Genomic DNA, 27,332 nt, shown 5'->3' on the forward strand with positions numbered 1-27,332 from the left:
GTAAATTCAAACATTCCTAGTTGGCATCAAACCACAACTTTTACGTCAAAATGAGATAATTCTGCTGCTGATTTAAACAGAAATCTTTGCTAATCATGGGAAATGTCTTTGTAATCTACTTGTGTCCATGGCTGTTGAAAGAGTTTACAATCCATGGAATATTACAGATAAAAATTAAAAATATGTATTTTCAAATGTAATTTGCCATGTATTTAGAAAAAAAAAGTTTTTTGAAGAAAATACTACCAATCCCTTCACAGCTCTGAGGCAACTTTATAGCATAGGTATAAGCACCTCCCAGAACACATGGAAAGATTTCCAGAGGTTGAAATGGACATAAGAAAAATACTTTTAACTGTTACAAATCCTGCCCCCCTTTGTGTTGTAAGAGCAAACAGTTTTTTCTGCCTGGAGAGCTCATGTTTAAAAAAATCTATTAAAGATGGAATTGAGAGGTAATTTCTTTGCACTGGAATCCCAAAGGCAGAATCTCAGGGTGGTGAGAATCAGGATGGTGGGTTTGGAATCCCACCACCCCGATGAGGTCTGTGAACATAAAAACATTCCAATACAATTGAAACCTGCTTACTTTTCCTGGGATGGCTGCTCTGCCTCGTAAGCAGCCACCTTGGCTCCTGTCCCTGCAGGTTTTGCTGTCCTTTGCCTTCTTTTTCTCCTGGGAGCTGGGTCCACGATGTCTGGGCTGCCCAGCAGGGAGGAATCCCTTCGTTCCAGAGCTGCCAAGAGAAAAAAAAACAACCCAGGTCAAAAGAAATCTAACATCTGAAGTGTTTCAAGACAACCCTTAAAATATTTCTTTTCTGTGTCTTTCTTATGAAAATCTCTACAGTCACAAAATGGCCTCAGAACTGGGAGAAGTTTGTGACATAAAGGCAGGTTCAAAAAGACTGAATTTAGACTGGAAAGATAATGTTCTCTCTGTACCCCTTAGTAGCCAGTGGAGAGAAAGACCAGCAGCCTTAAAATGTTCGATCTGTCTGGACTTTCACTGCCTCTCTTGCTGAAGCTGTCCAGGTTCATCTACCTATTTAAATTACCATGTAAATTCATAAAATATGCTGTATCTACACTTAAACAACAAACCCCTCTCCACTTTGACAATTACCTACTCAAAACTCAAATGTCAAGACAAACAGATCCTTCCTTAAGCTAAAATCCTCCATAAAAAAAAAAAAAAGGCAAAAAAACCCTCTTAATGCATTCAGAAGTTATGCAGACATTTTAATTCCAGCTATCAACATCCTGCAGTGTATTTTCATTTGGTATGCCTGCTTTCAAAATGAAATTGTAAATTACCTATAATTTTCAAGACAATGATATCCAGAACAGCAAAAATTTCAGCTGGAATATATTCAATAACAATGTGGTGACTGAGGCTGAAGCTATTAGGATAACTTCCCTGTTTATTATGTTTCTGTGCATTTTAGGGTGGTTTAATCCTATTGTGGATGAAAGATGCCATAATTTGAGATTCCACACACATGTTTTTCACAGAAAGTAAATAACGAATCCTTTTCCCCCTTTCCTTTCACAATTGTTATCCACGTGTTCTGAAAACGAAGCAGAGAGGGAACACACAGCCCACAAGTGGCATTTTCACCATTTCCCAAAGAAACGTGTTTCTGGCCAAGAACACTGATAAATTAATCAGAGGCTCCCCAGAGCCTCTGCCCTCAGTGAAGCACAAGCTTAGCATTTAATAATATTAAATATTCACCAGCATGCACTACACTACATCACAGACTTGCAGATACTTGCAGGGTGACAACAGGTATTAGCTGACAAATTTCCAAGGCACAAGGTAATTAACAAGTTCCAAAGTCCAGCACAGACAAGACACATTCCTGCAATAAATGCTGAGAAGGTTTAAATAACATCCTAAGTCTCCACACTAAACTTTAACCAGATATGCATACCTTTCCAGTGGTAAATGCTGAAAATATATTTATGACAGTTACCCTTTACCTGTCTGTGGCAGCATGTCCAACATTTGCACAAACACTATTTTATATATTTATAAAGTTGGCCTCTTCATAGTGAGTACACACAGAACAGTTTGCTGTCAAGAGCCCAACAAACTGGAATAAATTTACTATCATAACTCCCATCCTTCCTTTTTGCTGTTCTCCCACACCCTCCATTTCAGCCAAGAAGTAGATCCAGAGGTGAACCCCATGTACAAAACCTAAATTTTCATAGTATAATAAAGAAATGTTTCTGGGTTTTCACCTGTGCAATGTGCACTGGTGAACACAGCCCTCATGTCCAGCATATATTGCTGTTTAGACACAGAATCCTTCTGTGTCTAAAAGTAATTTAAAAAATACTTTATTTTCTTCTGTTTCTGAAAAAATAATTTATTGTAATTATACCAAAAGAAAGGCTTAAAGATTGAATTCAGACAGGCCAGAATTCAATCTCACAAATAGCAGCAGAGTAGCTCATGGGTGAGGGTTGATCACCACGGGCTTGGGGATTTTTGTTGTGTTTGTTTCTTTCTTGTAAGCTATAAGTCTCAGAACTGCTGAAGAAAGGATGGAATACACTTGACTCTCACAGTACCACGCATCACCACTGGACTTTAAACACACACCCACCACTGCTACCCAAAAATAATTCCCATTAATGAATTCATTTATAGCTCTTGACTAGAAGCCAAAGAAAGCTTCAGCAAAATATTATTCATTGCTCAATGTAAAAATCTTTTGGAAAAATGAGAGACAGTCTTAGGCACAAGCCTAGATTTTCATCCTGAAAATATTTTCTGTCCAAATTTAAGCAACGTTTTAAAGGAGGAAAGTTCCTTGACTCATAGTGAAATTAAATTTCTTACTTTTATATTATGTAATTCAATAAGAATGATTGTTATACATTTGAGAGGAATGGTAGCAATCTAAACTCAGAAAAGAATACTGCTGGATGAAAAACAGTAATTAAACCTTTCACACCAAACATTGATTAAGAAAAGAAAATATTCCCAATAGATAACACACTTCCTGCAGGTGAGTAACTGCAAGAAATAAGATTGATAAGAGAGCAAGAAAGGGATCACAGTTCAAGTACTAGAGGAATATTTGTGCCCAGGAGATAAAAGGCTTTAAATAAAAACTCCTGCTGGTTGGAAGGTTTTATGTTGTTTTGGGGGTTCTTTTTTTTTTTTTTTGTAATTTTGGAAAGTGGTATTATTTGTTGGGTTGAAGGAGTTTTCCAATGGGGTGTTCTAGAAGAGAACTGAAAACTAAAGATAGTTGTCATTGGTTTGGAAAAGACAGGATGAAATTAAATCAATGCAGCCCCACAATGCTGGGGACCAGGAAACAGAAGATGCCTTTAATACAGAAAAATGTCAGGACTCATAAGACATTTGGAAATACAGCATAAAGATCTCTGAAACTACAAAAATTAGTTTCTACTACTTCTGCAGACTAATTACGGCAGGCAGTCCTGTTAGATTCTGCAATACTCTTTTGCATTGCTTTATTTTTATATACAGAAGTCAATTGTTTTAAAGGAAATACCTTCCAATCTGTCATATCCACCTTTCAGTGTGAAAAAACCAGTAACTCTATGCTCAAATCTTCTTTTGGGAACACCATCACCTCTAATGAAAAACCCTACAGCTTTGACTTCCCTGATTATTCATGGGAGTGTCACTGAGAAAACAGGTTCCAGATCCTCTCAGTACAGCAATAAAGGGCTAAAATCAGCACCAAAACATTAGTTTTGCCATAAAAAATATAAACAGGGACCAAAGCAAGCAGAAAGCAAGCAGAAATTTTCCAAAACTGAGGAATTTGTTTGTCTACAATGACCTAACTTCACACAGAGAGAATACACAGCCCTGATGTCCAAATTATGAATAATGGACCAGAAGCAAGAAAAAAAGCTGCAATTCATCAGATTTTACCTGCAGGAAACTCAGTCACAGACATTACTTCTCCTCACCTTGCTGTTATATAGTCAAGATATAACAAATTATTAAATGGATTCAAAGAACATTCACATTTCCAGCCTGCACCACTAAATGCAATGCATTTAGTTTGATCACAAGAAAGAACTTGCAATTATTAAGGGAAAAAAAAAAAAGGGCTTTTCCAGATTGCTACAGAACAGGGAATGTTTTAAGTGACACAGGCATTTATCCTGAAGAAAAGCCTTCATTTAAAATTATCTCCTATCCTGAAGATTTCATCAACAGCAGCAGAGAATTCTGACCATTTTTATTGATCTTCTGAATGAAAAATCAGCTTTTTCATCCCACTTAGGAGAATTTCTTCAGATTTTCAGGTATTAACACTACTGTAGCTCCCCTAAATGCCTCCCAGATCCCTCCTGTTAGCAGAGCAGAAATCCCTACTGGAATTCTGACTGACTCCAGGCAGCACGTGTTGCTCCATGGAATTAATCAAATGGACTTCCACATTCTGCTCTTTAATGAAACTGATGATTTAACCTAAAATCAGCACCAATATTAGACAAAATGGGCTGAGAGGCACCTGGAGAGCACCAGGACTGCCTGTGAGCGCTGTCCCCCAAGCTGCCAGAGAAAGGAAAAAGCAGAGAGGGAACAGAGCTCATCACTTTAATCCCCGACTGTAACTCCAGCAATTCCCTGGTTCCTCAATCCCAGCATAATTCCCCAGGGATCACCGTGGCTGATGATAATTAGCATCTCTTTGACAGTCTCAGCAGAGCCTTGTAAATGAATGGGCATGGAAATTAACACATCCCCGGGATGCAGAGGCAGTATCTGCAAAGCAGGATTAAGTCATTCCTGACAGGCAGTTGAGGAAACACCATTCCTACCTACACCGGAGTTACCCCGTGTGCACACATCCTGGCATTTTTCAGGAGAAATAGATTTATTTAGATCACCCAGAGATATTAAACATGAGTATTTACAGTCCGTGCATCTGCTGCAGTGAAAGCAACAGGAATATGTCACTACATTAATTTCAGGAAAACAGTGAAAGGCATTCCCTGTTCCTTTTTTCCTGCCCTACTGTATATTTCATTCTTTGTATAAATTTGGGTTTGCTGTACCATAATCCCCTGGGGCCAAGAGGCAGTTGAGACCAAGGTTCCATAAATTCTCTGTCAGCTGGTTATTAACGTTTATTTTTACAAAGAATATCTCCATGGGAAGTGTTTATGAAGACACATTTTAAAACAACTCCAGCAAGAAGTTTAGCTCCAGCTATACAAAATTTATAAATTGTATTCAGCTCAGTAAGGAAGTTTACATTTCACCCTTCTAGGCTGTATTACCACTGAGTTTTCTATTTGCAAAGTCTATTCTTTTCCTGACATCAACCCTTTCTAAAATCTTTTTGAATAGAACCGTTTTATTAAAAAGAATTAAAACAAATAAAAACCAAACCAAATAACAAATCCCACACAAAACACCCTCACTTTAAACCTTCAGGGAAACTAATCCAGTTATGGTAAAATCTTTTTGCCATAAGGTTTCCTTCTCAATGGTGATTTATTGGGGATAACTCAGGCGCTCATCTGTTGCCATCTCACATTGTCTTGAAACTACATTGGGGAAAAAAAAATTGGGTAAATTTGACATGCAAATAATAAGTTTGGTCATGAAGCACGAAAACGTCTCTTTCCATCTATCACAATACATGAGGATAAAAAAAGAATGTATTTTACACACATCCAAGGGATTCTGAGGGAGCTCATTCATTTTAATCATCAAAACCATGATTTGTAATAGAAACCCCTCTTTCACAAAATACCTTGAGAAGGGAAATTTCAAGGAACCACATAATCAGATGAGAGATATTAATTCTCAATAATCCACATCAATGTGTTTTGCCAAAAAATAATGCAGTAGTATTATAATTCTAAAAAAATACCTGCTTACAACTACTGCTGAAGGTTATGATTTTGCCACATTTTTCTCTAGTCCCTGAAAGTTAGCACCTCTCTCACAGCAAAAAGAGAAAGCTTTGGGATGTGCTCAGACCTTCCCTGGTGTGTATCGGGCAGGCAACATTTTGCAATTTCAATCTGGAGATCTAAAAATCCCCTAACAATCTAAAATCTCCTAACAAAAATCTCCTAACAGTGTTTTCCCTGCTTTATTTTCCATGGGTGCTTGACAGAGGCAGCACCAAGCTGGTGGCTCAGATGCTGTGGTGCTTTTAGGCTTGGCCAGGGACTGTTTGGGGACAAGTTTTAGGCTGCTCAGCAACAGCTTTTCAACAATCCACTGCAATTCCTGGTTTACTGCACGAACCTTTTCTCCCTCTGTGGCCCGTAAATCTCCTCAGACCTCTGAACTGAGGCTGATTTTCTGTGCACCACGGCTGGATGCAGTCATCCAGCACAGGAGCACATCCAAACTCAGGCATCAGCACCAAAAAGGTCGTGGTTTGAAGAGGTCTGGATGAGCTCAGTGTCCCGGGTGTGACTGTTTGCTGGAGTCATCCTCTGGGCTCCCGGGATGTCCCGTTTGGATCATCCGTACCACCCAGGGTGGAGGTAGGAGGCTTCTGGACATAACTCCCAGGAGGCATGAAGCACCACGCAGGTCGAGTAAACAGAACAACAAAGCAGGCAGACAGAAGGGCTGAAATCAGGCCACTTTGGAAAAGATTTCTGGGCTGTGATGTCTCAATTCAACGTGAGGTAGTGGAGCCCGGAGTAATTTCTCACCAGGCTCGTAAAGCATAAACCTCGTGCCTGGAATGCCATCATTTCCTGCTCAGATTGGATTTTCTGGTGTCTGAGCTGATGTGGCTCAGCCCACTCAGCAGATCCAGGCCCTGGCAGCAGCAGTGGTGGGGCTTCCAGTGATCTAAGGTTATCTCCCCTCTAAAGTTACCCCACGTGCCAGAAATCATAATTATTCCTAAGCCCTGCTTGTGTGGATGTGGAGCCTGAGGTCTGAAAGTCAGTCCTAAAGAAGAACGTGAGTAATCAACATTATTTACTGATTTCAAGCCAGTAAGTGATTATTTTAACCTTTACGTAGTCATAAAACCACAGAACTGTGGAATGGTTTGGGTTGGAAGGGATCTTAAAGCTCATCCAGTCCCACCCCTGCCATGGGCAGGGACACCTTCCACTGTCCCAGGCTGCTCCAAACCCTGTCCCACCTGGCCTGGGACACTTTTGGGGACACTTTTGGGGTTACTGCAGGTAACAGTCACCAGTGCTGCTATTTGGAATGTGAAGATAAGCAACATATTTGTTCATGACCTCTATTTAAAAATCAGCTTCTGCATTAATGCCAACAGTAAGTCTCAAACCCCTCATGCATGTGGTGAGAGCTGCTGCTGCTCCTGTGATTCTGCACTCAGTGTGACCTGGATGGAGAAATACACAACTGCAACTTCAAGATCTGTAGGCAATAAAGCCTTTTGACTTTATTTAGCTTTATTTTGATTTTCTCAGCCAGCAGTGTGCCTACAAGGCCGATGGCCCCTGGGCTAATATTCTCTTCAGTCAATAAATTAGAGACATATCAAAAATCGTCTTTCTAGTCTGCTGCAAAACTAGCTACTTTAAAAACTGCTACTTAACCTTGAGAGGTGTTTTCTTTAATGCACATCTTGATGTGACACTTGACCAAATTACGCTGACTGGTAGTGCATATTAACACACTATGGCTGCGTGTGTCTCCACCAGTCACCCAGAACTTCACCTACATGGAAAGCCATTACTTAGATGTCATGAATATATTTACATTTCACTTCATTCTAATGGGCCCAGGGGCCAAATTGTCAGCAGTGGGGTGGCAGCAGGAGCAGGGCAGTGACTGAACCCTGTGCTGAGGCCACAGCTCCAGTGCTGGGTCACCTCTGGGCCCTCACACGGGGAATGGAGGGGCTGGAGCAGGGCCAGGGAAGGGAACGGAGCTGGGAAGGGAATGGAGCCCCAGGAGAGGCTGAGGGAGCTGGGAAGGGAATGGAGCCCCAGGAGAGGCTGAGGGAGCTGGGAAGGGGCTGAGCCTGGAGCAAAGGAGGCTCAGGGGGCCCTTGTGGCTCTGCACAGCTCCTGCCAGGAGGGGACAGCCGGGGGGTCGGGCTGTGCTCCCAGGAACAGGGACAGGAGCAGAGGGAACGGCCTCAGGCTGGGCCAGGGCAGGCTCAGGGTGGGCACAGCAGGAATTTCCCCATGGAAAGAGGGCTCAGGAACTGCCCTGGCACTGCCCAGGGGGATCTGGAGTGCCCATCCCTGGAGGTGTCACCTGGAGGTGGCACTCAGAGCCCTGGGCTGGGGACAAGGTGGGGATGGGGCCCAGCTGGGACTCCATGGGCAGGGAGGGCTTTTCCAGCCTGAATAAATTATTCTGTGATTCCACCCCTTGTTAAATTTATTTCCTTACTCCTTTGGATAAAGCAGTGGGTCGCCCTGGTGCTTTGAACAGGTTTTGCACTACCTGGTCTCCCTGATTAAAGCTGGTTTGGAGAATCACCATCCTGACACACAGTCCATTCCTTAGGAACCCCATGGCATTCCTAGGGAATGGACTGAGGGATTTCCCCCTGTGTACCAAAGGCAGCCTTAAAAACCAATCATGATCTGCACTCAGGACATCCCCCCCATTACCCTGGAGCTCAGACTCCTCTGCCACAAGAATGATTTCTTTCCCCCTTAAACAACCTTTGAGGAAATCAATACAACTCAAGGGAGGCCATAGCTCTGGAAAATGTATGTTTTCATAATGATGGCATTTTGTGGTGGATAAATGTGTAACCTCTACCAATAACTTGGTCATGTTGTACTTATAAGCCTAAGATTTTTTCATTTGAATTACACATTCCATTTTTTTTTCGCATTACAGGTACTTCTACCTTAGACAGAAAAAACATTTCAGGTGGAAAAATCTAAAATAAAAACCTATTTAAACAGAAACTTTGGTTGCCTGTATTTCACTCTATACTTGTAAGGAAGCACAAAAAACATTTAAACAAATACTACATTCAGAACAGAAGGGATTTTGCTACTTATTTATACAGCAATATAAATATGTGGTGCTATTTTAGAGATAAAATAGCAACATAAATATGTGGCACTTCATCTTTTAGAGGAAAAGACAGATTTAAAGCTTTAAAATAACCCATTCTAAAATCAGCCAGTGACACAAGACCTGTGCCCCCTCCATAGCAACACACAGCTTTAGCCCTGGAACACAAACCAGCCACTTTAAAACTTGTCCTTACATGTGAACACAAAGAATTATTGACAGCACAGAGCCCAATCACTCAAAATGTCACTGTCAGAGGACAAAAGTCAAGGTGAGTAAAAGGGAAGTTGTGATTCCTGGGGTGGGCAGGCACGAGGACAAGGACAGTGCTGTTGAGCAAGGCTTGGACACAAGAAAATCTGTGATTTAATGGCCCCACGAGCCACTCTGATGGAAATGTGATTTTTCAGCATGCAAAAGAATATAAAGTGTGTCCATAATCCTTCAGTCAATGGAGAGTGAAAAGCCTAATTAATGCTCCAAACAGAGCTTCTGAGACGAGCAAAGGTGATGTCAAAATTGTGATCTAATTAAGGAAGCAAATTTTGACATTAAATGGGATTTGGCCTTTTTTAAAATTTTTATTGGAAGAATTTTAGAGATTAAACCACTGCCCAAAATATTAAAGAAATTGAAAATTATATTTTCAAAAATTCAAAAGTATTTTTATAATATATATACAGAATATTTTAAAAATTATATGTTTCCTGTTTTTAAATATTTTAAAATTTGAAAAATTATATTTTCAAAATATTGAAAAATTCAGTGAAGAAATGGGAAGTTCAACATGACAACCTCAGGAAAGCCAAGCTTTACCTCAGCATCCTCCACACTTCAGTGATGATCACCAAAAATTTGGGGTGAAGTCTGTGAGATTTAGCACTGCCTTCTTTTATATCCACTCTCCTTTTCTTTTCCTGCCTTTAGCAAACTTTGAGACTAACTGAGGAGGCTGTGGTGAGTGGTCAAAGCAGATCATTGCCCAGAAAGTGACAGACTTATTTCAAACCCCTTCCTTCTCAAAGACTGTTCCATGAGAAGCTCATGCCCTTTCCAAATAACCTTTGCTGCAGAAGTGATTTTTTTGGTATATTTATATTGTGCTTTTTGTATGTATAGACATTCTTTTTCCCCCAAATTTAACAAGCTCTAGATCTTTTATTTCTACAGTGTATTTTTAAATTTTGTATAACCAGCTGATGCAGTTCCAAACTCTGCTATGCATTTTCCTGCATTTCCTGTGGAACGAGCAAGCTGAACTGAATTCTCACATGTCACTCACTAGCAACAAAGTTCTATTTACACTATTACCTTTCTGGACCCATTTATTCCTCTTGAAATCAATATAAAACCCCCACTAAATAAAAGACATACCATGAGTATTATCTACAAATTACTGTCAGCTCTCTGCCTTTTTTTTTTTTTTTTTTTTTGTCATACCGTATCCCTAAAAGGCTTTTCATGCTGTGAATTTAAAGACAGCATTTAAGATGTCATTATGGCATGTCTTTATATACAGCTGCCATTAAGGTCTTTGTAATGGATTCAGAAATGATGAACGTGGAAGGTGCCTCAGTGAGACATGACATTAATGTTTTTATGGCAGATGCACTGGCACAATCTCAATCAACATCACGGGATAATTCTGCTCTGGAAAATGCTACAGGTAATTCTGGTTGCCCTAAGAGGCTCTGAGGGTATATTTAAAGAATTTTAAAGATCTCAGTAAGTACTCTGAGAGCAGCAACACATTAATATTTATTACAACACTTACTGAACAGTGAACGTGAAACCCGGGCGTTGATACACGAGGAACAAAAAATTATCAATCAGCAGGTCTCAATCAGAATGGAGAACTTGGTTTAAACTGTAACTACTTTTATTCAGATGCTCTTAAACACTCACACAGACACATCCACAGCATGATTTTCAGCCACCATTAATTATTCCTATGAATGGACTGTGACACCTGTGGCAGGAGCCCAGAGCTGTGTTTACACCCTGACCTGGGCTGTTTTTCTTCACCAGCTCCTCGGACATCTGCAGGGCTCCCCTGGTCTGGCTGGGCTGTGACCACGAGCAAAGCCCAGCACGGACAGGGCAGTGAGGAAGGAGCTCAGCCTCAGGAGATGTAACCCACACTCCTGGGTTCCCTGCATTCAGGATGACCCAAGAGTTCCTTTTTCCCAGCCCCATGGTCGAAGAGTCAGGATTCTTCAGCTCTGGTTCACAAGGTTGTTTATTGTCTCAGATTTATCTAAAACATTCTTTTCCAGACCCACAGAGCTCTGTCTTGCAGATCTGTCAAGGGCACCCTGCCCACCCCTGGGCTGGTATCCACATTTTATACTATGAGTTACCTGTACTTTATTTATCACTATTTTCCAACACCCATCACCTATGTTAGACTGCCTACTTCTACTCTAGACCAATCCAAACGTGCCAGCATCACCCAGAAGATGGAGGCTAGGAAGAAGAAGGAAGAAGAACAGGACAACACCCAGATCCCTCCATCTTGCCCTAGACCCCTACAGTAAAATCCCCAAAATTCCACTTTTCACCCAGTGATTCATTCATTACCACTCTACCTAAACTTCTGTGACTTGTGGTTCTTCATGCAAAGCTGGTAATTTGCTCCATGGGTTAGGACTGAAATCCCAAGTGTCTCTGGCCTCCTGCCAGGACTCCCCTGCCAGGGGCACGTGTCACCCAGAGGGGTGTGCTGGGTTCTGACACCACACCATGAAAACACCCATGGTTTGGGCAGGGAATGGAGGAGCTGGGACATCCCCAGGGATTTTTTAGAGGTGGTGGTGGAGATGAGTGGCAGAGGACCATGGCAAACAAGTCAGCCAGACAGCAGGGATGCAGAGCCAGGATGCAGGGTGAGTCAGTGTGTGTGATGGCCAGACTCCTCACAGGACTGGCCCTGCTCCCCTGGGAAGCACTAACTCTGGGATAGTCTTTCCATATGGCAAAAGCTGCAGCCCTCGGTGAGAAAAAACAGGATCACGCCCTGGGCTGTGCTCGTGTTCCACAGATCCTCCCCCAGCCAGCATCCCTGTGAGCCACCAGGGCCAGGAGGCACCAGGAGAGAAATTGTTTATTAAAATGGGAAGGACAGGAGCTTCATCACCCAAACCCACTTGGAAACACAAACCCCAAACACCCAAGCACAAGAAACATGGTATTTTCTTCGGATAAAGAGTCTCCCTTCCAAGTTTTGCTGATATTTGCAGAGTATCAGCTGCCTGAAGGGTGAAACACAGCCTGGACTGGCAAAGTTTGATGCAATTCCTCTACCCCTCCATCAATGTTGGAATGAATGATTCTAAAAAAATGTGAATGATTCTAAAAAAAAAAAATACATCTATATATAGGGAAAATTTATGGTTGCTTAATATTTCATGCAAGCTCAAAATATCTATATGCAAGAAGAAAATGCTTTTCTATATTTAATGTATTTTTGTAATTTCATTACACTGGGCAATTCTCATGCCCCTTTACCATCAAAAATTCATTTAAATTATTAAGGCCCTGTGGAAATTTTAAACACTTCCTGACATTTCTCCAAAACAACAGTTACTGTAATGGCAAGGTTTGATTACAAAAAGTAATACAGTCTCCCTCTAACTAAATAAAGCTTAGAGAAAATGGGATTTAAATACAAAGGGTGTGTAAACACACACTCCTTTTCCCACCACAACAAAACAGACTGGTTTAGACTGAAAAGAGTTTTTCCTCTGGCACCTTGCTTCAGAAAAAATATTGAGGGATGATCACTGTGATATAACCCACATGCTAAACCCTAGTGATGAAATACTATAAAAACACAACATCATCAAAGGACATTAAATCAAAGGACAATAATCTGGGTTATTTCCAGAGAAATTTGCCGAAGATGTCGGGAAATATGAATGACTTTATGACTTTTTCTAGAGAACCAAGAGAAAAAAAGATGTTGCAGGCTACAGTGACCTGAAGAATTAGGCTCGCTAACAGTAAAAGCAGGTTAGGCAGGTGATGTGTGGGATGACATAAAGCCATAACAAAGTTCTATAAGCATAAAATTATAGCATATTATATAATTTCATTTTTTTTACTCTTTTCAGGAAAAAAAAAGTAAACTAGAGAATTTTGGTGTCATATTTTCTCAAATTAAAGGTTCCATCTCAGAAGTACTCCAGCTGTCCTAAGCAGCGCTGTATGTGACAGCCTGATCCTTAGAAAAAAACAAAGCTGATATTATTCAAAGCTAGAATTTTTGCCTTTAACTAACATTGTTTCTAACCATCATAATACTTGTCTAAGAAGATGTTTGAGAACCTGCAATTTTCCTTTAATGGAACGGATTATTCATTATTACATTGGTATACCAAAAAAATAAAAAAATAAAATAATAAAAAAAATAAAATAAAAAAAAAAGAGAGAGGGAGAAAAAAAGGAAATCAAAAGGAAGTCACACAGAGCTCCAAATCAGACACTTAAGAAAATATTTTCCTTGTGTGCTCCAGCTGGAGCTGGGAAGGCTCCACAGTGCTGCCCTCAGTCCCACGGTTGCTGGTACTGGGTGTTATTCTGGCAGCCTGCCTCCCAGGAAGGCCAGTCTGGTCTGACTCCTCGTGGAGGAGAACACTGTGAAAAACGTCGGAGCAGAGCTCAGAGGCAGAGAAAGATACATCTAATCTTTGCCCATGCACACAACACCCTCTTTGTTGACCAACAAAAAACACATTAAAACCTCCAGGACTGGGCACAAAGTGCGGATGTGAATAGCGGCTGCTCAGATGAGTAACACTTTTATTACACGTTCAGAACTGAACACTTTGGGCCAGAATAAGCCAGAGCAGCCTCCCTGGAAGTTAATGGAGCCATAATGAATTACACCAATTGAGAATTCAGAGTATTATTCGGGGATAGAGCTTGGTGGTGAAATGCACAAAACAAAGCAAAAGGCTAATTGCATGCTGGGCATGAATGCAGTCACTTCAAATTGTATTTCCTGAAAAGGCAGCTGAGTAATACCATTACCTGAGAAACACCTAGAACCCTTCTTGACCATTCCCTCTCCTGCAAAACCTGCACATAGCAGCTTTGTTCTTTTTTGTTAAATTATATGAAAGAGCTTAGGGTCCATTGATGCTTTTTCCCTCCTGAAGTAGCTGGAAAAAAGCACTACCACGACTAAAACATCCCTGTTTAAACTGCTAACATACCAAACACCAAACCTATCCTGGGATATGAAATTCTTTTTGATACAACAAATCCTTCCCAGCCTTGGAAAAGCAGAAGGGAGCTGTGTGTGGCCAGGGCAGTTTTGGGAGGACTTTCCCAAAAGCTGTGATGAGCTCCCAGTCCACGCAGCTTGCTGGCCCCTGGATTGTTGCTAGCCTGCATGCTCACACATCAGAGCCTCTTGTTTTGGTGGTTTAAAAAAGGAAAATGCTCTGTGCCTTCACCATTTACCCTCAGGAACCCTCACTACAAAAATACCTGTTATTTCCTCTAACACTGTTTTCACTAATAACAACTATTCCAGCTGATAACAAGAACTGTGTTGATCTAGTTATCCACGGATATCTAAGGAAAATAAAGCCACCTCCTGTCTGCCAGACAGGGATTTTAAAGTTCCTCAGGCCCATGAGCAACAAGGGGATGATTTGTTCCAACAAGCAGCCGTGAATTAAAAATGTCAGTGTTGTCCTGAATGAGGACAGCAGCCTGGGCCACTGGGAGAAGCCCAGCTCTGAGACACCAGGCTGCTGCAAGGAAGGATTTGGGGACTGTTTTCCCTTCTAGTTTCCTACCCCAGACAAAGGACATGGATACACAGCAGGGCTCATTCACTGCTGCCAGGATAAGGGTCAGCACTGACTGAGCCACTGGCTGCTGTTAATAAATGCCACATCCCTCCTGCAGTAGTTTCAGCAAGCCACAGCGAGGAGAATGAAGTGGGAAACAGCTTAATCTCACCAAAATGCAGCACCACTTCTTCCTGTCTGATGTCCCATTTTTTTCAAAAAATAAAGAGAAAAAATTGAATTAAAACATATCTTGTTCTGTCATTAACTGCTACTTCTCATGGCTGCAGAAGGATGGAGAAACAGACTTTGTTACCACCTTAGAACTGCAAAATCCCTAATCTGTACCACAAATTTAAAGCCTTTTCTCCCAGCAGAAGACAGGAGCTGTGGATTATATCCCCTTGCCCCACTAAGGCTCATCTCCTGTGCCCATTCCTTTCCTTCCAGCTCAACAGGGGGAACTCACCAGTGATTAATTTTAAGGCAACTTTCCATCATTCATGCAGTAAAAATTCTCCTCAGTAGGGTACAGACACATCCTTAATGGGGCTGGGGCTTTAGGAAACTATTTAATGTCTTTTAGCCATAAAATGTAAGTATCTCCTGAAAGTGCTGGATGCTTGGTGCAGCTCTCCAGTGCCTGTGAAACTTCAGTGGCACAGTTGGCCTTTCCCTGCACATAAAATACCTCCAGTGAACATAAAAGGGCCTACAATGGGATGGCTGCATGTCTTCCATCCTTAGTTTATCCAAAAAAAAACCATCTCCTCTCCTTGGCTCTCCAAAACTCAAATGTCCTGAATGGGAGTTGAACTCTTCTGCACTCTGACAAGAGACAGGACAAGAGGAAATGGCCTCAAATTGCACCAGGGCAGGATTGGTTTGGGTATTAGGAATAATTTATTCACACAAAGGGTCTTCAGGTGCTGGATGGGCTGCCTGGGGCAGTGGTGGAATCATCCTTGAAAGCCTTCAATAAATGTGAGAGTGTGGTGCTGGCTTCACCCTCTGACCCAGTGATCTTTGAGGTCTTCCCCAGCCTTAGTGAATCTATGATTCTACAATTCCATGTTTCTGTGAGGGGTGTTGTCCACCCTCCTTCTCTCAGGGTGCAGTGAGAATGATGTGCTTCCAGTGATTTTCTGCCTATTATTTCCTCAGATTATCAAAATTCAGCTGTGCTATGAAGCTAACAGGGAGGTTCTCGGACGCTGAAACAGCTTTATGATGGTCACATGCCTAGAAAGAGAGTAGAATTTTTCATTTGGCAGCTCCTGAACCAAGTGTTGCAATCAAGTAAAGAATAAGGCATCAGGAAGCAGCTCTGCAGCCTAGAAAGTGACACAATTCACACACAAACCACAGGCCAGCCACAGTTCCGAGCTTGCTGATGCTTTCTGAAAACGACTGGCATCAATCCTATGATTCAAATATCCTAAGGATAGCTTAAAAGCACTCATAGCCCTCAAAAATCCTCTGTTGGGAATCTTGTAATTCCTGCCCTGCTTCCTGGGGAAGGCTCCTGAGAAGTCAGGACTCATGGCAGAGATCTGATTTTACCCTTGGTGTGATGTGGTCAGTGTCATCAGTGGGCAATAACTGAGGGCAGCTGCTACCTGTGCAACACCTTTCATTCTCTCTTTCAAAAAAAGAAAAAAAAAATCAGTTTAGGCAGAGGGAAGTGGGAAATTGAAGATCTGATTTCCATCATTCACAGCCTGCCTCCGTTTCTGATCTCGAGGAAAAGACAAATGCATTCATGTCACAAGTGCCAAAAATCTTTATGAAGTCCTTGGTGGGCAGAAGCACTTTTTACATTTCCCTAAAAGCTATAAGACTCAATCATTTCTGGGAAGTTTAAACTACAATTTCCAGAAAGAAAATAGTTCTCTGTTCTCCACTTTGATGAAAAGTTAAGCTAAGTGCACAATAGGAGCTTATCCCTCCTGGGCATGCAGAGAGGAGGTGTATTTAAATTTCTTCTGTATCTTGATGGCATTTTGTGCTTGGTTAGTGATTTGTTAATGTCCTCGGAAGTTACAGAAACTTGGCAGAACATGTTCCTAAATTTCACTGGTTAATGGAATAGTTTTAGACATGGGGAGGACAGAAAAAACAGCGAGGTGAAATAAAAATAGAGCAGATCACATCAAAAATGAATGACGGTATAGTGAAATGATTGAAAATCCATTTAACCTAGAAGTCCATCTGCATTTCACATCAATCCCCAAATTTTCTTTTCCTTCACCAGTCAAGGTAGGCGACGACATTGGAATTGACCTGTTTGCTCAACAGAACTGAAATCAAATCGGGTGCAATTTACCAGCAGCCTCCAGTGGAGCATCAACATGTTTTGAACCTGCTGCACAAAGGCTCGTTCTGCAGGCAGCAGCCACACAAACAGGCAGCAGTGTTTCTGTGGGGAGGTTTGTCCAGCACACCTGGAGACATGGCTGGGAACTGTGACTCAGATTTGCTGTTGTCAAGTGAGGGAATCAGGGAACTCTGTCATGAGGACTAAACAAAAAAATAACTGCTTCTTACGTGCTAGGAGGAAATTCACAGCAAGAAAAGCAGACAGGTGAAAACCATGGGTGCTGTGAGGGTGGGCAGGCCCTGGCACAGGGTGCCCAGAGCAGCTGGGGCTGCCCCTGGATCCCTGGCAGTGCCCAAGGCCAGGCTGGACACTGGGGCTGGAGCACCTGGGACAGGGGAAGGTGTCCCTGCCATGGCACTGAGTGATCCTCAAGGTCCCTTCCAACACAAGCCAGTCTGTGTGATCTACACACAACCCTGTCTCATGGATTCTGGGGGACTTTTACAGACTGGGCAAGAAAATTACTTCTATACCAAATATACCCTGTCATTTTGGACATCCTATAGATCTTTTCCTTCCCACACCAAGGGGGTGTTCCTGCAAATCCCAACCAAAAAACACTGTGAGTCTTCCACACACGGAAAAGAGGAGTCACTGGCAACTAAGGACAAAGTGTTACCTAACAAGGGAAATTCAGGGGTTCACAACTGCTTTGGAAAAAGCAGCATTTCCAGGAGATTTCCCCAAGGTTGCTTACTGCACCCCAAGGGCATTTTAGGGGCTCTGTGCTGTGTGCTATTTCCGACACAAACACACAAGTTTTGGCACCTGCTTCATCCTCATTTCCCTCACTCACACGCTGATCAATGATGCAAGAAGCCACTGCCTCACTTTGCTGGGATGTGTCCCAAATCTGCTCACAAATTCCTTCCCTGTCCCCTGAGCCACAGCTCCATGGAGTGAAGTGACTGGCTTTCTGCTTTCTTCTCCTCACCTCTAGAACAAAACAAAACAAAAACCAAACCCACCAAAAACCACAAAAGAAAGTTCAACCTCCATCAAAATTCTCCAAGTCTTGCTAGAATTCAAAGATTGCACCCAAAATGTTTTGATGCTTCCTGAAGTAGCAACAAGCTATAGTAGTGAGCCATTTAGTTAATGATACTGCTTCCAAAGTAGACCAAATTTCATGCCTAACTAGAGAAGTTAATATTTGTTGAGGTGTAATGAAGTAAACAATCAAGTAGGGAGTATACAACAGCCTTTTTTATATTTAGAATTTCTCTCTCTTTTTTTTTTTGTTTACTTTGAAGCCTAGAGCAGATGAAGTGCATTCACACCATGTGGAGATGGTGGGACAAAATTCAAATAACCCATGGACAGTGCCAGAATGCCAACATCACCCCTTGAGAGAACCCCTGGGGATTACAGACAGGTTAACCAGGAAAGGTCTCAAGGAAATTGCTGGCAATCAGATACCCCTGACCTGACCCTCCTCTCCCAGGAACCCAGGTAATGAATATCCTTGTGAGAATCCCACACCTGGCTATAGATTAAAGAGCTGTTTTTCCCCTGACTGAGACAACAGCTCACAGTGTGGCTAATCCCAAATAAACCCTGCTTTTCCTGTATGGAATTGGAGACAGTTGCAGGATCAGCAGAGGGAAATCTGGGGGCTGTGTAAGCTGGGGCAACATTGCAGCCAGGTGAGCACACCTGGAAGACCCAGTCTCAGCTGAGACAAATCCCTGCTCCAAGCTGTTCTCCCACAAACTGAGTTTATTTCGCCAAAGGAAACAACCAGGTTCATTACAGAGACAAAAAGTAAGAATTTCGGTCCTGACTAAACTGGTTACATCAAATTTCTTTCCAAGCCACTGATGGATTAACCCATTAAATAATGAAAATTACTTTGGTACTCTTGAAAGCTGAGATTTTTAGCACAGTTACCAAAGCGCTGCCTATTCACTTTTGTGCTGAGGAAGTTTTAAATCCTTATTAAATTAAAAAAAAACCTCCAGAAACTCTGCTCTCAAAGTGAACAAAGGAATGCCCTGGCAGTGAAGTGGGAGTCATTTGACATAGGCATAGTAAACTGGTTTTGTGCCATACACATCAACACTGAAGACTAAGTTATTTTGATTGTGGCTTTCAAATGATTGAGGCAGTTACTTGGTTAAGAGAGGCCAAGAAAAAATATCATGGAATTATTGCCAATTTTTAGTTTGTATTATATTATCAGTATATTCAAATATACTGGTACATAAAAATGTATGCTACTGTACCCTTTTTGTTTTATCTTAATTATGATGAATTTGGACACAACTGATATCTACACAATAAGGTTTAAACTTTACCCCATATGCAATGAAAAAAGGTAATTAAAGATAGTCACTCATTTTAATTTACATTTAGATATCCAGATTTCCAGACCAGTATGCTCTGAACTGCTCACAGAGCATCCAAATTTCTGTTTGGATCAAGAGTGATATTGTGCCTTCTTACACACTGACAGAATTTGTAATGAATTACAAATGAGTTATTACTGACATTTTTATAAGCTACAAGGGAAGAAAAGGTTTGCAGCTTGACTACAGGGACACCTTCTCTGGAAAAGTGAATTACTGGGTTTAAATTTGGGTAGAATTTAAAAGAGAGCCCAATGATTTCACTGTGTTTGGTCCCAGGTGATCACATAACTCCTCAGCACATAATATTAACTCACAGGAACAGAAGCAAAGCTAGGGGAAGACTTGTGAAATGGAGATGAAAACTGCAGGAAGACAAATCCATTCTTTTTATTTAAATCCTCCTTTTTAAAACAAAAATTAAATATTTTGTTTGTAAGATAGGGGTGTCATACCCAGGATGCCCAGAGTGGGTTTTGCACCTGTTTTTCTAAATATAAATGTAAATCTGTGAACCTTATGGATTTTACTCTCTCTGTAAGGTTAGCAGGTGTCATGTTTTGTAACAGAGTAAAACTAATCAGATATTAAAAAGAAAAAAAAAAAAAGAGTAAATAAATGAGGTATTTGTATGTCTGAGGAAATGCACACTCTCTGTGTTTCATGTATACTGGGTTCTCCCTGCATTTAATTAATTAAAAAAAAAAAAAAAAAACAACAACTCATAGTTTACAACACTTTTGCTTTGGCATTATAATCTTTATTACTTTTAATTCATATAGTAAGTAAAAAAAATAAAATAAAACAAGCTAATAAGATGCTGCTGACAGCTCCAGATGTGAAAACATCTCTCCTCTGTCAGATCCCACATGGGGAAGTTGTCTTTTAGAGTGTGTAATTTGGTGTTTGACCTGCCTGGACACAGGGTGTAAAACTGAGAGCTCCTTCTGTACACAAACCAGTGAGTTCAGGTGAAACCTCAAAACCAAGCAGAATGCAGCAAAATGCACGACAAAATCTGGAATAATACCTACTGATGGCATTTTCCTACTGTGCCTGGATTATTCTGAAGCCATTTTCCCCCTTCCAAGTTCCACAAACTTCTAATATTCTGCATTAAATCTGTGCATGGGATGCATGCAGCATCATGGATATTGAGGAAAAGGGTTCTTGAGAAGAGCCTTTCATCCTAAAGATGAAAAGGAACTTCTCAGCCTCTCACTACAATGACTGACAAAAAAACCCCCCTGCTTTCCAGGAAGTCTGGCAACATGCCAAGTGATTTGTGTGGAATTTGTGTATCAGTTTAGTGCCATCACTTATGGTTTCCACTGAGTAAAACAAATTTTTCTAGTACAATTTTATCACCTGACTCTTAGTGTCGTTTGGACTGATCTATGTGCCACCTTAAAAATAAAAGTTTAAGATAGGAAGGTGACCTTAGGACAGTACCTTTTACCTGAGATGGACTTAAATAGCAAAAATATCCAGTAAAATAAGCAGGACGGTAGAGAAGAGGAAATAAATAAAAAAAATCGTTTGCAGGACTATTACATTCATGATTTTTAGATGAAGCAAAGAGATTTCCTTCTTACTCAGGGGTGTTTTAAAGCATTAAAATAAAACATTTTTTTCTATTCCTGTTTTAGGTAGTGTGATGACTTTGACATTTCCTCAGGCGCAAAATCTGTTTCCCAACAAATTTCCACTGGGCTTAAAGACACAACAAAGAGCCAAACAGGGAAACCAACTCTAAAATCCAGCTAAGACTCACAGGGTGCAGCCTGGCTGAGAAAACTTCCAGTTAAAAACAGGGATGTGTGCTCTAACCTGGAAAAGCAATAAATCAAGGGAACAACCACAGGGCTTAGTGCAATCTTGAGCAACCCAGCTTTTAATCAACACAGGCTGTTTGCTGGGATGAGACACTGCAATGCAGCTGGGAAGTCATTAAGGTAATTATGGCAGTGAGTGTTGCACAGGTGGCCGGAGCAAATGCCCCCACAGTCCAAATAAAAAATAAACTGGTGTGTGTGCACCCAGCGCTGGGGAACTGCCCACTGCCTGACTCCCCACCCAAAACACACAGGAAATGTGGAGGTTGAGGAGGCAGCCTGCAAAATACCCAGCTCTGCATCCGAGGAGCTGCTGCAGAACTTGGAACAGGCACAGGTGACAGCAAACTCTGCTGGGATGTGCTGTTCCCTGGTGTGCCAGCACCTGCAGCATCCAGGGCTTGCTGGCTGGCACTGAAAATGAAGTTTTTATCCCAGTGCTGAGTGCTCACCCTTTTGGGAATCCTTCTTCCTCAAGAACCAATGCTTCTCCTTATTGAAAGGATCCTTCTCCAAGAGCCAACAGTGCTAAACCAAATGCCAACTCTTCTGAAGTACAGATGTGTTTCCAAGGTGGGAAAGCCAATGCACTGTTTTCTGATTGTCAATATCTTGTTTTCAGTGTATCACGAAATATACCTAAACATTTTTGATGCTGTTTCTTCCTGTCTGAATTACGACTGCCAGAGGGAAATTGGGAAGGAATCGTTCCCTGTGAGGGTGGGGAGGGGCTGGGATGGAATTCCCAGAGAGGCTGGGGCTGCCCCTGGATCCCTGGCAGTGCCCCAGGCCAGGCTGGACACTGGGGCTGGAGCAGCCTGGGACAGTGGGAGGATAAAGTTCAAAATGAAATTGTGTGGCAGAGGTTCCCTTGGCAGGCTTGCATTTCACTGTGCACCGAATCCAGTCATTCCTGTGCTCCATAATACAAGTCTTGAAGTATTATTTGGTGTAATAAAAATAATCCCTGCCATGTCCTTTAATTGGACCAGATCCCAAAAGGGCCATTGGACCCTGGGTGCTGAACAAATGCAGGGACTGTGGATTAAAGGAGAAACAGCAGCTGGAATGGGGATTGCCCCTGGCAGGAGTTTCCTGCTCACCTGATCAGCAGTGACTCCTCAGCTGTGGATTGCAGGAGGATGAGGCAGAGCAGGGCACAGCTCCAGCACCACTGATGTTGGAGTTTCACAACTGGGGAGGTAAATTCTCTACCAACAGGTGTCAAAATAGGCTTGGGAAATGATTATTCATGGAAGGAGATAACATTTATGAAGGCACTGATTCATTAATTGATTTAATTTTGACTTATTTACTTAAGAACTTTATGTCACTTATGCTCCTTGGCATGATCATATTAACCCAAAAAATGAAATAATTCCACCTCTGTTCAAAGTGCACATTGCTGAATGTTTTTCAGTTGAGGAGAAGAGAAAAAAAACCAACACTGGATTCATGGGTGTGCATCAAGCTTGCAATCAGCACCTTGTTCTGAAAATGATTCTAAAATAATTTCAATTTAACTTAAACATATTAAAGGCAGTTAATTTGATGATTTATGCAGAAATTAAATAGCACTTGAAAACATTTTACAACTCACCAAGGAAATAACAGTTCTTTCATGTGTAACATTTAGTAGTATGTGGATAATACAACAACAAACATTTTTAAATTTCATATTAATCAATGCTGTTGCATCTAACTGTGCAGTGTAATCATTAGCTGCTCTAATTTTTTTGATCAATCACCAAACTTTCAACAGTCTTAGCAAAGCATAAATCTGACTCTGTCAATTGTAAAATTTCATTGAATGACTCATTTTGGGGAAACCACATTCAGCTGCATCACTTTAAATGCTAAAGCAGGAACAATAAAATGATGTGTATAGAGTATGCAGAGATATAACCATTTTTTATAATTTTCGTAGAAAAATGTCAGGGTAACATGTTGTAAATCCTTCTAAGTGCAATATTCATAACAGGATTTTTAAAGGGACATGGAACACCTTGATACCTGTACTGTAAATATATTTTGACCGTGACACCTGGTGTAACACAGAGGGAAACCAGTTTGGCCACCACAAGTATTTCAGAGGCATAAAACCATCAGGTTGTGGGGGAAAAAAATCAAGTTTCAGGGAGAAGAAAAGAAAAGGTATCTACAGCTTTAAGGGAAAGGGAAATGAGATTATTCCTCTAGGATGAACCACTTTCAATTACAGCCTGACAAAAAGAGAAATAATTTAAACCCGAGGTAAATTAAGATGGCTAAGTACTAAAACTCCTTAAAAACAGACTTTTCAAGAGAAGCCTTCACAGATGGAATTTTAACTGCACAGCACAGCCGGGTGCTGTTACAACAGGCTTTTTAAAATTATTATTAACTTTGATCAAAGCTTATTAACCAGCAGCACCAAGCCATCAGTGGATTGGACTACACAGGAGAGCTAATTAAATTTAAAGTGCCACAAAGTCCTGAGGGCACAACACACAATCCCCAAGGCAGGAGCTGGAATGGAGGGGGTGAGAACATTTGCATGGTGAGGCAGTGGGAGATGGCAAGGTGCTTGCTCTTATTTACTGTGAGCTCTGCAGAGAATTTAGTACAACCAATTCTGAACCTGTCCTCGTCATCAAACATGCAGAAAAGTGTGGGCACTGGATGTCTGGGGAAATATGGAATGTTTCCACACACCTCGGCAACAAACACAGATCATAAAATTTTATTTGATCCAACAGGGCAGATCATGACATCCCTCCTTGCCCTAAGGAGAGGTAACTTCTACCAATTATAATGTGAAATATGACTGAAGAATTCAGGGAGAAGAGAAAATAAAAGAGGATGCAAGCTGACTGTAAATGGGTGCACAGCAGCCTTGTTCTGTCCAGAGGCAGACACATATTATAGCATTTTTAAATGAAAATAACAACAATAAATCATAAAACAATTTCTTCCATTGCCTATGTCCCACCTGTTATGTTATCCTTTGTATCTACAATAGATTGCAATAATTAAATCTTTCCCTGCAGTTTTGTCATACACCTGGGAGGAGGAATCATATTCTCTTTTCTGGTCACTTTCCAGGCACTGTGAAGAGTAAACTGTTACCCTCCATCCACCTTTCAAGCTCCTGGGAAGGCAGCAGAGAAGAGGAACGTTTATCCCATCCTTGCTCTTGTTTTAGAAGCCTCCTGACACATGGACCACTAAAACATTTTCCAGTTAATGAAAGGAGTTGATTTGCAGGACAAAGCCATTATTCCCAGCCATGATATCAAATTATGGTTTATCAGTCTGATATTGTCATTTCAGGATCCCTAAGAGGAAGGGCTCAGTAAACAAAACCAGTAAAATTCAGTGCAGAGGGGAAGAAAGAGGAATCATTAACTACTGGGTTGTCCTTAACAGAATAAGAGTTTCTGTATCCTAAAATGACAGAAACATCTTGCATCAGGGTGGTGGCATCACAATGAGTCACCCACTCACTCCCATGGGCTAAGAGAAACACAGGCTGGCAATTTCTGGGGTTTGTGGTTTGGTTTTTTCCCCTTAAAGAACAATTGTGTCCAGCTGGCACCAGCACACGAAGGGAACACAGCCTTACCCCACTCCAGTTCTGAGATTTTTCCAGCTCTGCTCCAGATGGGAGAACTTTTTTGAAGCACAGGTAGAGAAAACAACAACTACACCTGGATTTGGCAACTCTCAGAATCTCACCCACCCTGGAGCAAAACCTCAGCAAGCCAAAGCAAAACCAACCCTGTCCTGCTCCCAAGAAACATTCCTGACACTCCATCCATGAGGAGCAGCAGCAGGATTGCCTTCATCCCCTCCTTCCTCTCTCAAGCAGGAGCTCACAGGCATTTCAAGGACCTGACACATCATCTGTGGCTGTTGCTTCAGAATTTATTAAATTGCAGTGAGAGCAGGAGCTCTGTGCCTTTCTCAACCTCACATTCACAGCCCTAAACAAGATTTCAAATAAATTCCCCCCCTGCCCATGGCATGGCAAAGCTCCTGTGTAGAATCACACACAGTATTATTTGCAAATGTATTATTATTTATAAATATTGTACTATTTCTAGGGGGTGTAATTCTCATCAGCTGTTTTTTCTGAGTGCTTTAAAATACTTACAAATTCAATTTTAATTTCTCCCTTTAGAACATAAAGCATTAACTACACCAGTACGTAGGCAAGAGAAAAACTACCATCTTTCAGCTGATCTTTGCTTTAAGCTATGAAGCAGAAATTGCTGTGAGAAACCATAAATCAAACCTACAAATAGTACTGGAAATGTGAAAAAAAAAAAAAAGGAAAAAAGAAAAAAGAAAGTTTAGATAAACTTTTAGGCTCCAGATTCTGCCCCTTTACAAAGACTGCAATTAATCGTTCTTACTCATTTTCTTAATATTTTTCTTTATTGGGTGTTGTTACAATATTTGTGTCAGATCAACACCAGACTGATAACTAAATAAGTAATTCAACTTTCTTTTAATAAACATCAGCAGATTTTTCTTCCATATCCACTGAAATACCCTGACATTTGAGTGCCCCAAAAATTCAGGGAGAAGAACAATTACTGGTGATGAAGAAAAACCTTCAGACAGAGTTTTAAACTGCAGTTCAACAAATCCTGATTTTTTTTTTCTTTCTGATTTTGCAAATGATGCTGATTTTGAAAATTATTTTTTCTGGATTTCACAGCTTCTGTGTAACATCCCTATGAGCTGCCAGAACAGAATTATCTTGTGATGGAACCACCCCAAGTTTTCTCTCTCAGCACAAACCCAATCACCTGCAGAGCACTGCTGCTTTTTCAATTAATAGTGAATTATTTAGACATGAACATATACAAATGCACTTCCACTGTGCATCTATGTGTGCATACACACACCTGCCTTCACTTTTCTTTAAAGAAGTTTTTTAATTATGATCTTATCTCTAGATTGTGGATTTCACCAATATCTACTAAAACTACCTCAATGATCTTCTAATTCTCAGTGGCCCCTGCAATGACATTTCAAGCCCAAAAGGGAAAGAAATGCAATGATAGATTAGAAAAAAGGAAAACTAAGATAAACAGAAAAAAAGCCCGGATATTATCTGTCTTATCTTTTATGTCTTACAGTCCTTGATGCTTCATGTAGCTTTGAGCTTCATTATCCACTCATTCCACTCACCCCTGAATCACTATTTTCTCCAGAAAGACATGGTCTGCCTCTTTTTGAGAGTGAAAATTCTGGGACAGACTTTAGATATTCAGCACCCAGCTGTGCTTTCCCATTGTTCTCTGAGAGAAAAAGCTGTGCACACAGGATGAGCACCAACTGACCTCAGGGATATTCACTATGAGGGCTCAAGTGCCATTGCCTTGAAAAACTGGAGTGTGTTACCCAGAGCATTAACTTTATAATCTTAATGTTATCTGGAAATTTTGCATCTGACCTCTTCCTGTCAGTACCAAAACCCTGAGGAGTGCATCCCTTAAAGACACAAGAAAGTCCATTCTTTTGTTTGCACCTAAAATGAAAACATAGCTGGTACATTTTCCAGTCCAGTCCCTCATGATTGCCTGAGCAGGGCAGTGGGTGTTGTTTTCATTATTAAATACAAATCTCTGTCTCAAAACTCTCACTGAGCTCGTCAGGTCCCACTGAATTTAGAAGAAAGCTTCACACCTTCCACTCTTCCTTGCCTTTTCACAATACAAATTTCTCATCATGTTACCTGAACTGATCAATTACCACCTGACAGCAAAGACTTCTGGAGAACACAGTGCAGCATCAAATTATTTCCTTCTCTGATCACAATTCCCTCCACTTTTCTGAAGCTCTGCCTACTTCATATAAAGCCAGAAATTCCTCAGCAAACAGTCCCACATGAGTGACAAAGGTGTTTGCCACGGGCACCAGGGTCCTGATCACTTCCAGTTCCCAATGTGCACAGAAAATTGCTGTTTT

The 27,332-nt window shown here is 41.2% G+C and overlaps 1 protein-coding gene across 9 annotated transcripts in view; it reads right to left on the reverse strand.

Annotated features, from left to right (window-relative positions):
- The window catches only part of XRCC4 (X-ray repair cross complementing 4), a 162,014-nt gene that overhangs the window by 72,256 nt on the left and 62,426 nt on the right, over nucleotides 1-27,332 (reverse strand). For all 9 annotated transcript variants that reach the window (XM_064403609.1, XM_064403601.1, XM_064403607.1 and 6 more), the window contains one exon: nucleotides 590-737. In XM_064403609.1, coding sequence (XP_064259679.1) covers nucleotides 590-737 — 148 coding nt within the window. The remainder of the gene's footprint in view (nucleotides 1-589; nucleotides 738-27,332) is intronic.

This window comes from Passer domesticus, chromosome Z (genome assembly GCF_036417665.1).
Source record: "Passer domesticus isolate bPasDom1 chromosome Z, bPasDom1.hap1, whole genome shotgun sequence".
Lineage (NCBI taxonomy): Eukaryota > Metazoa > Chordata > Aves > Passeriformes > Passeridae > Passer > Passer domesticus.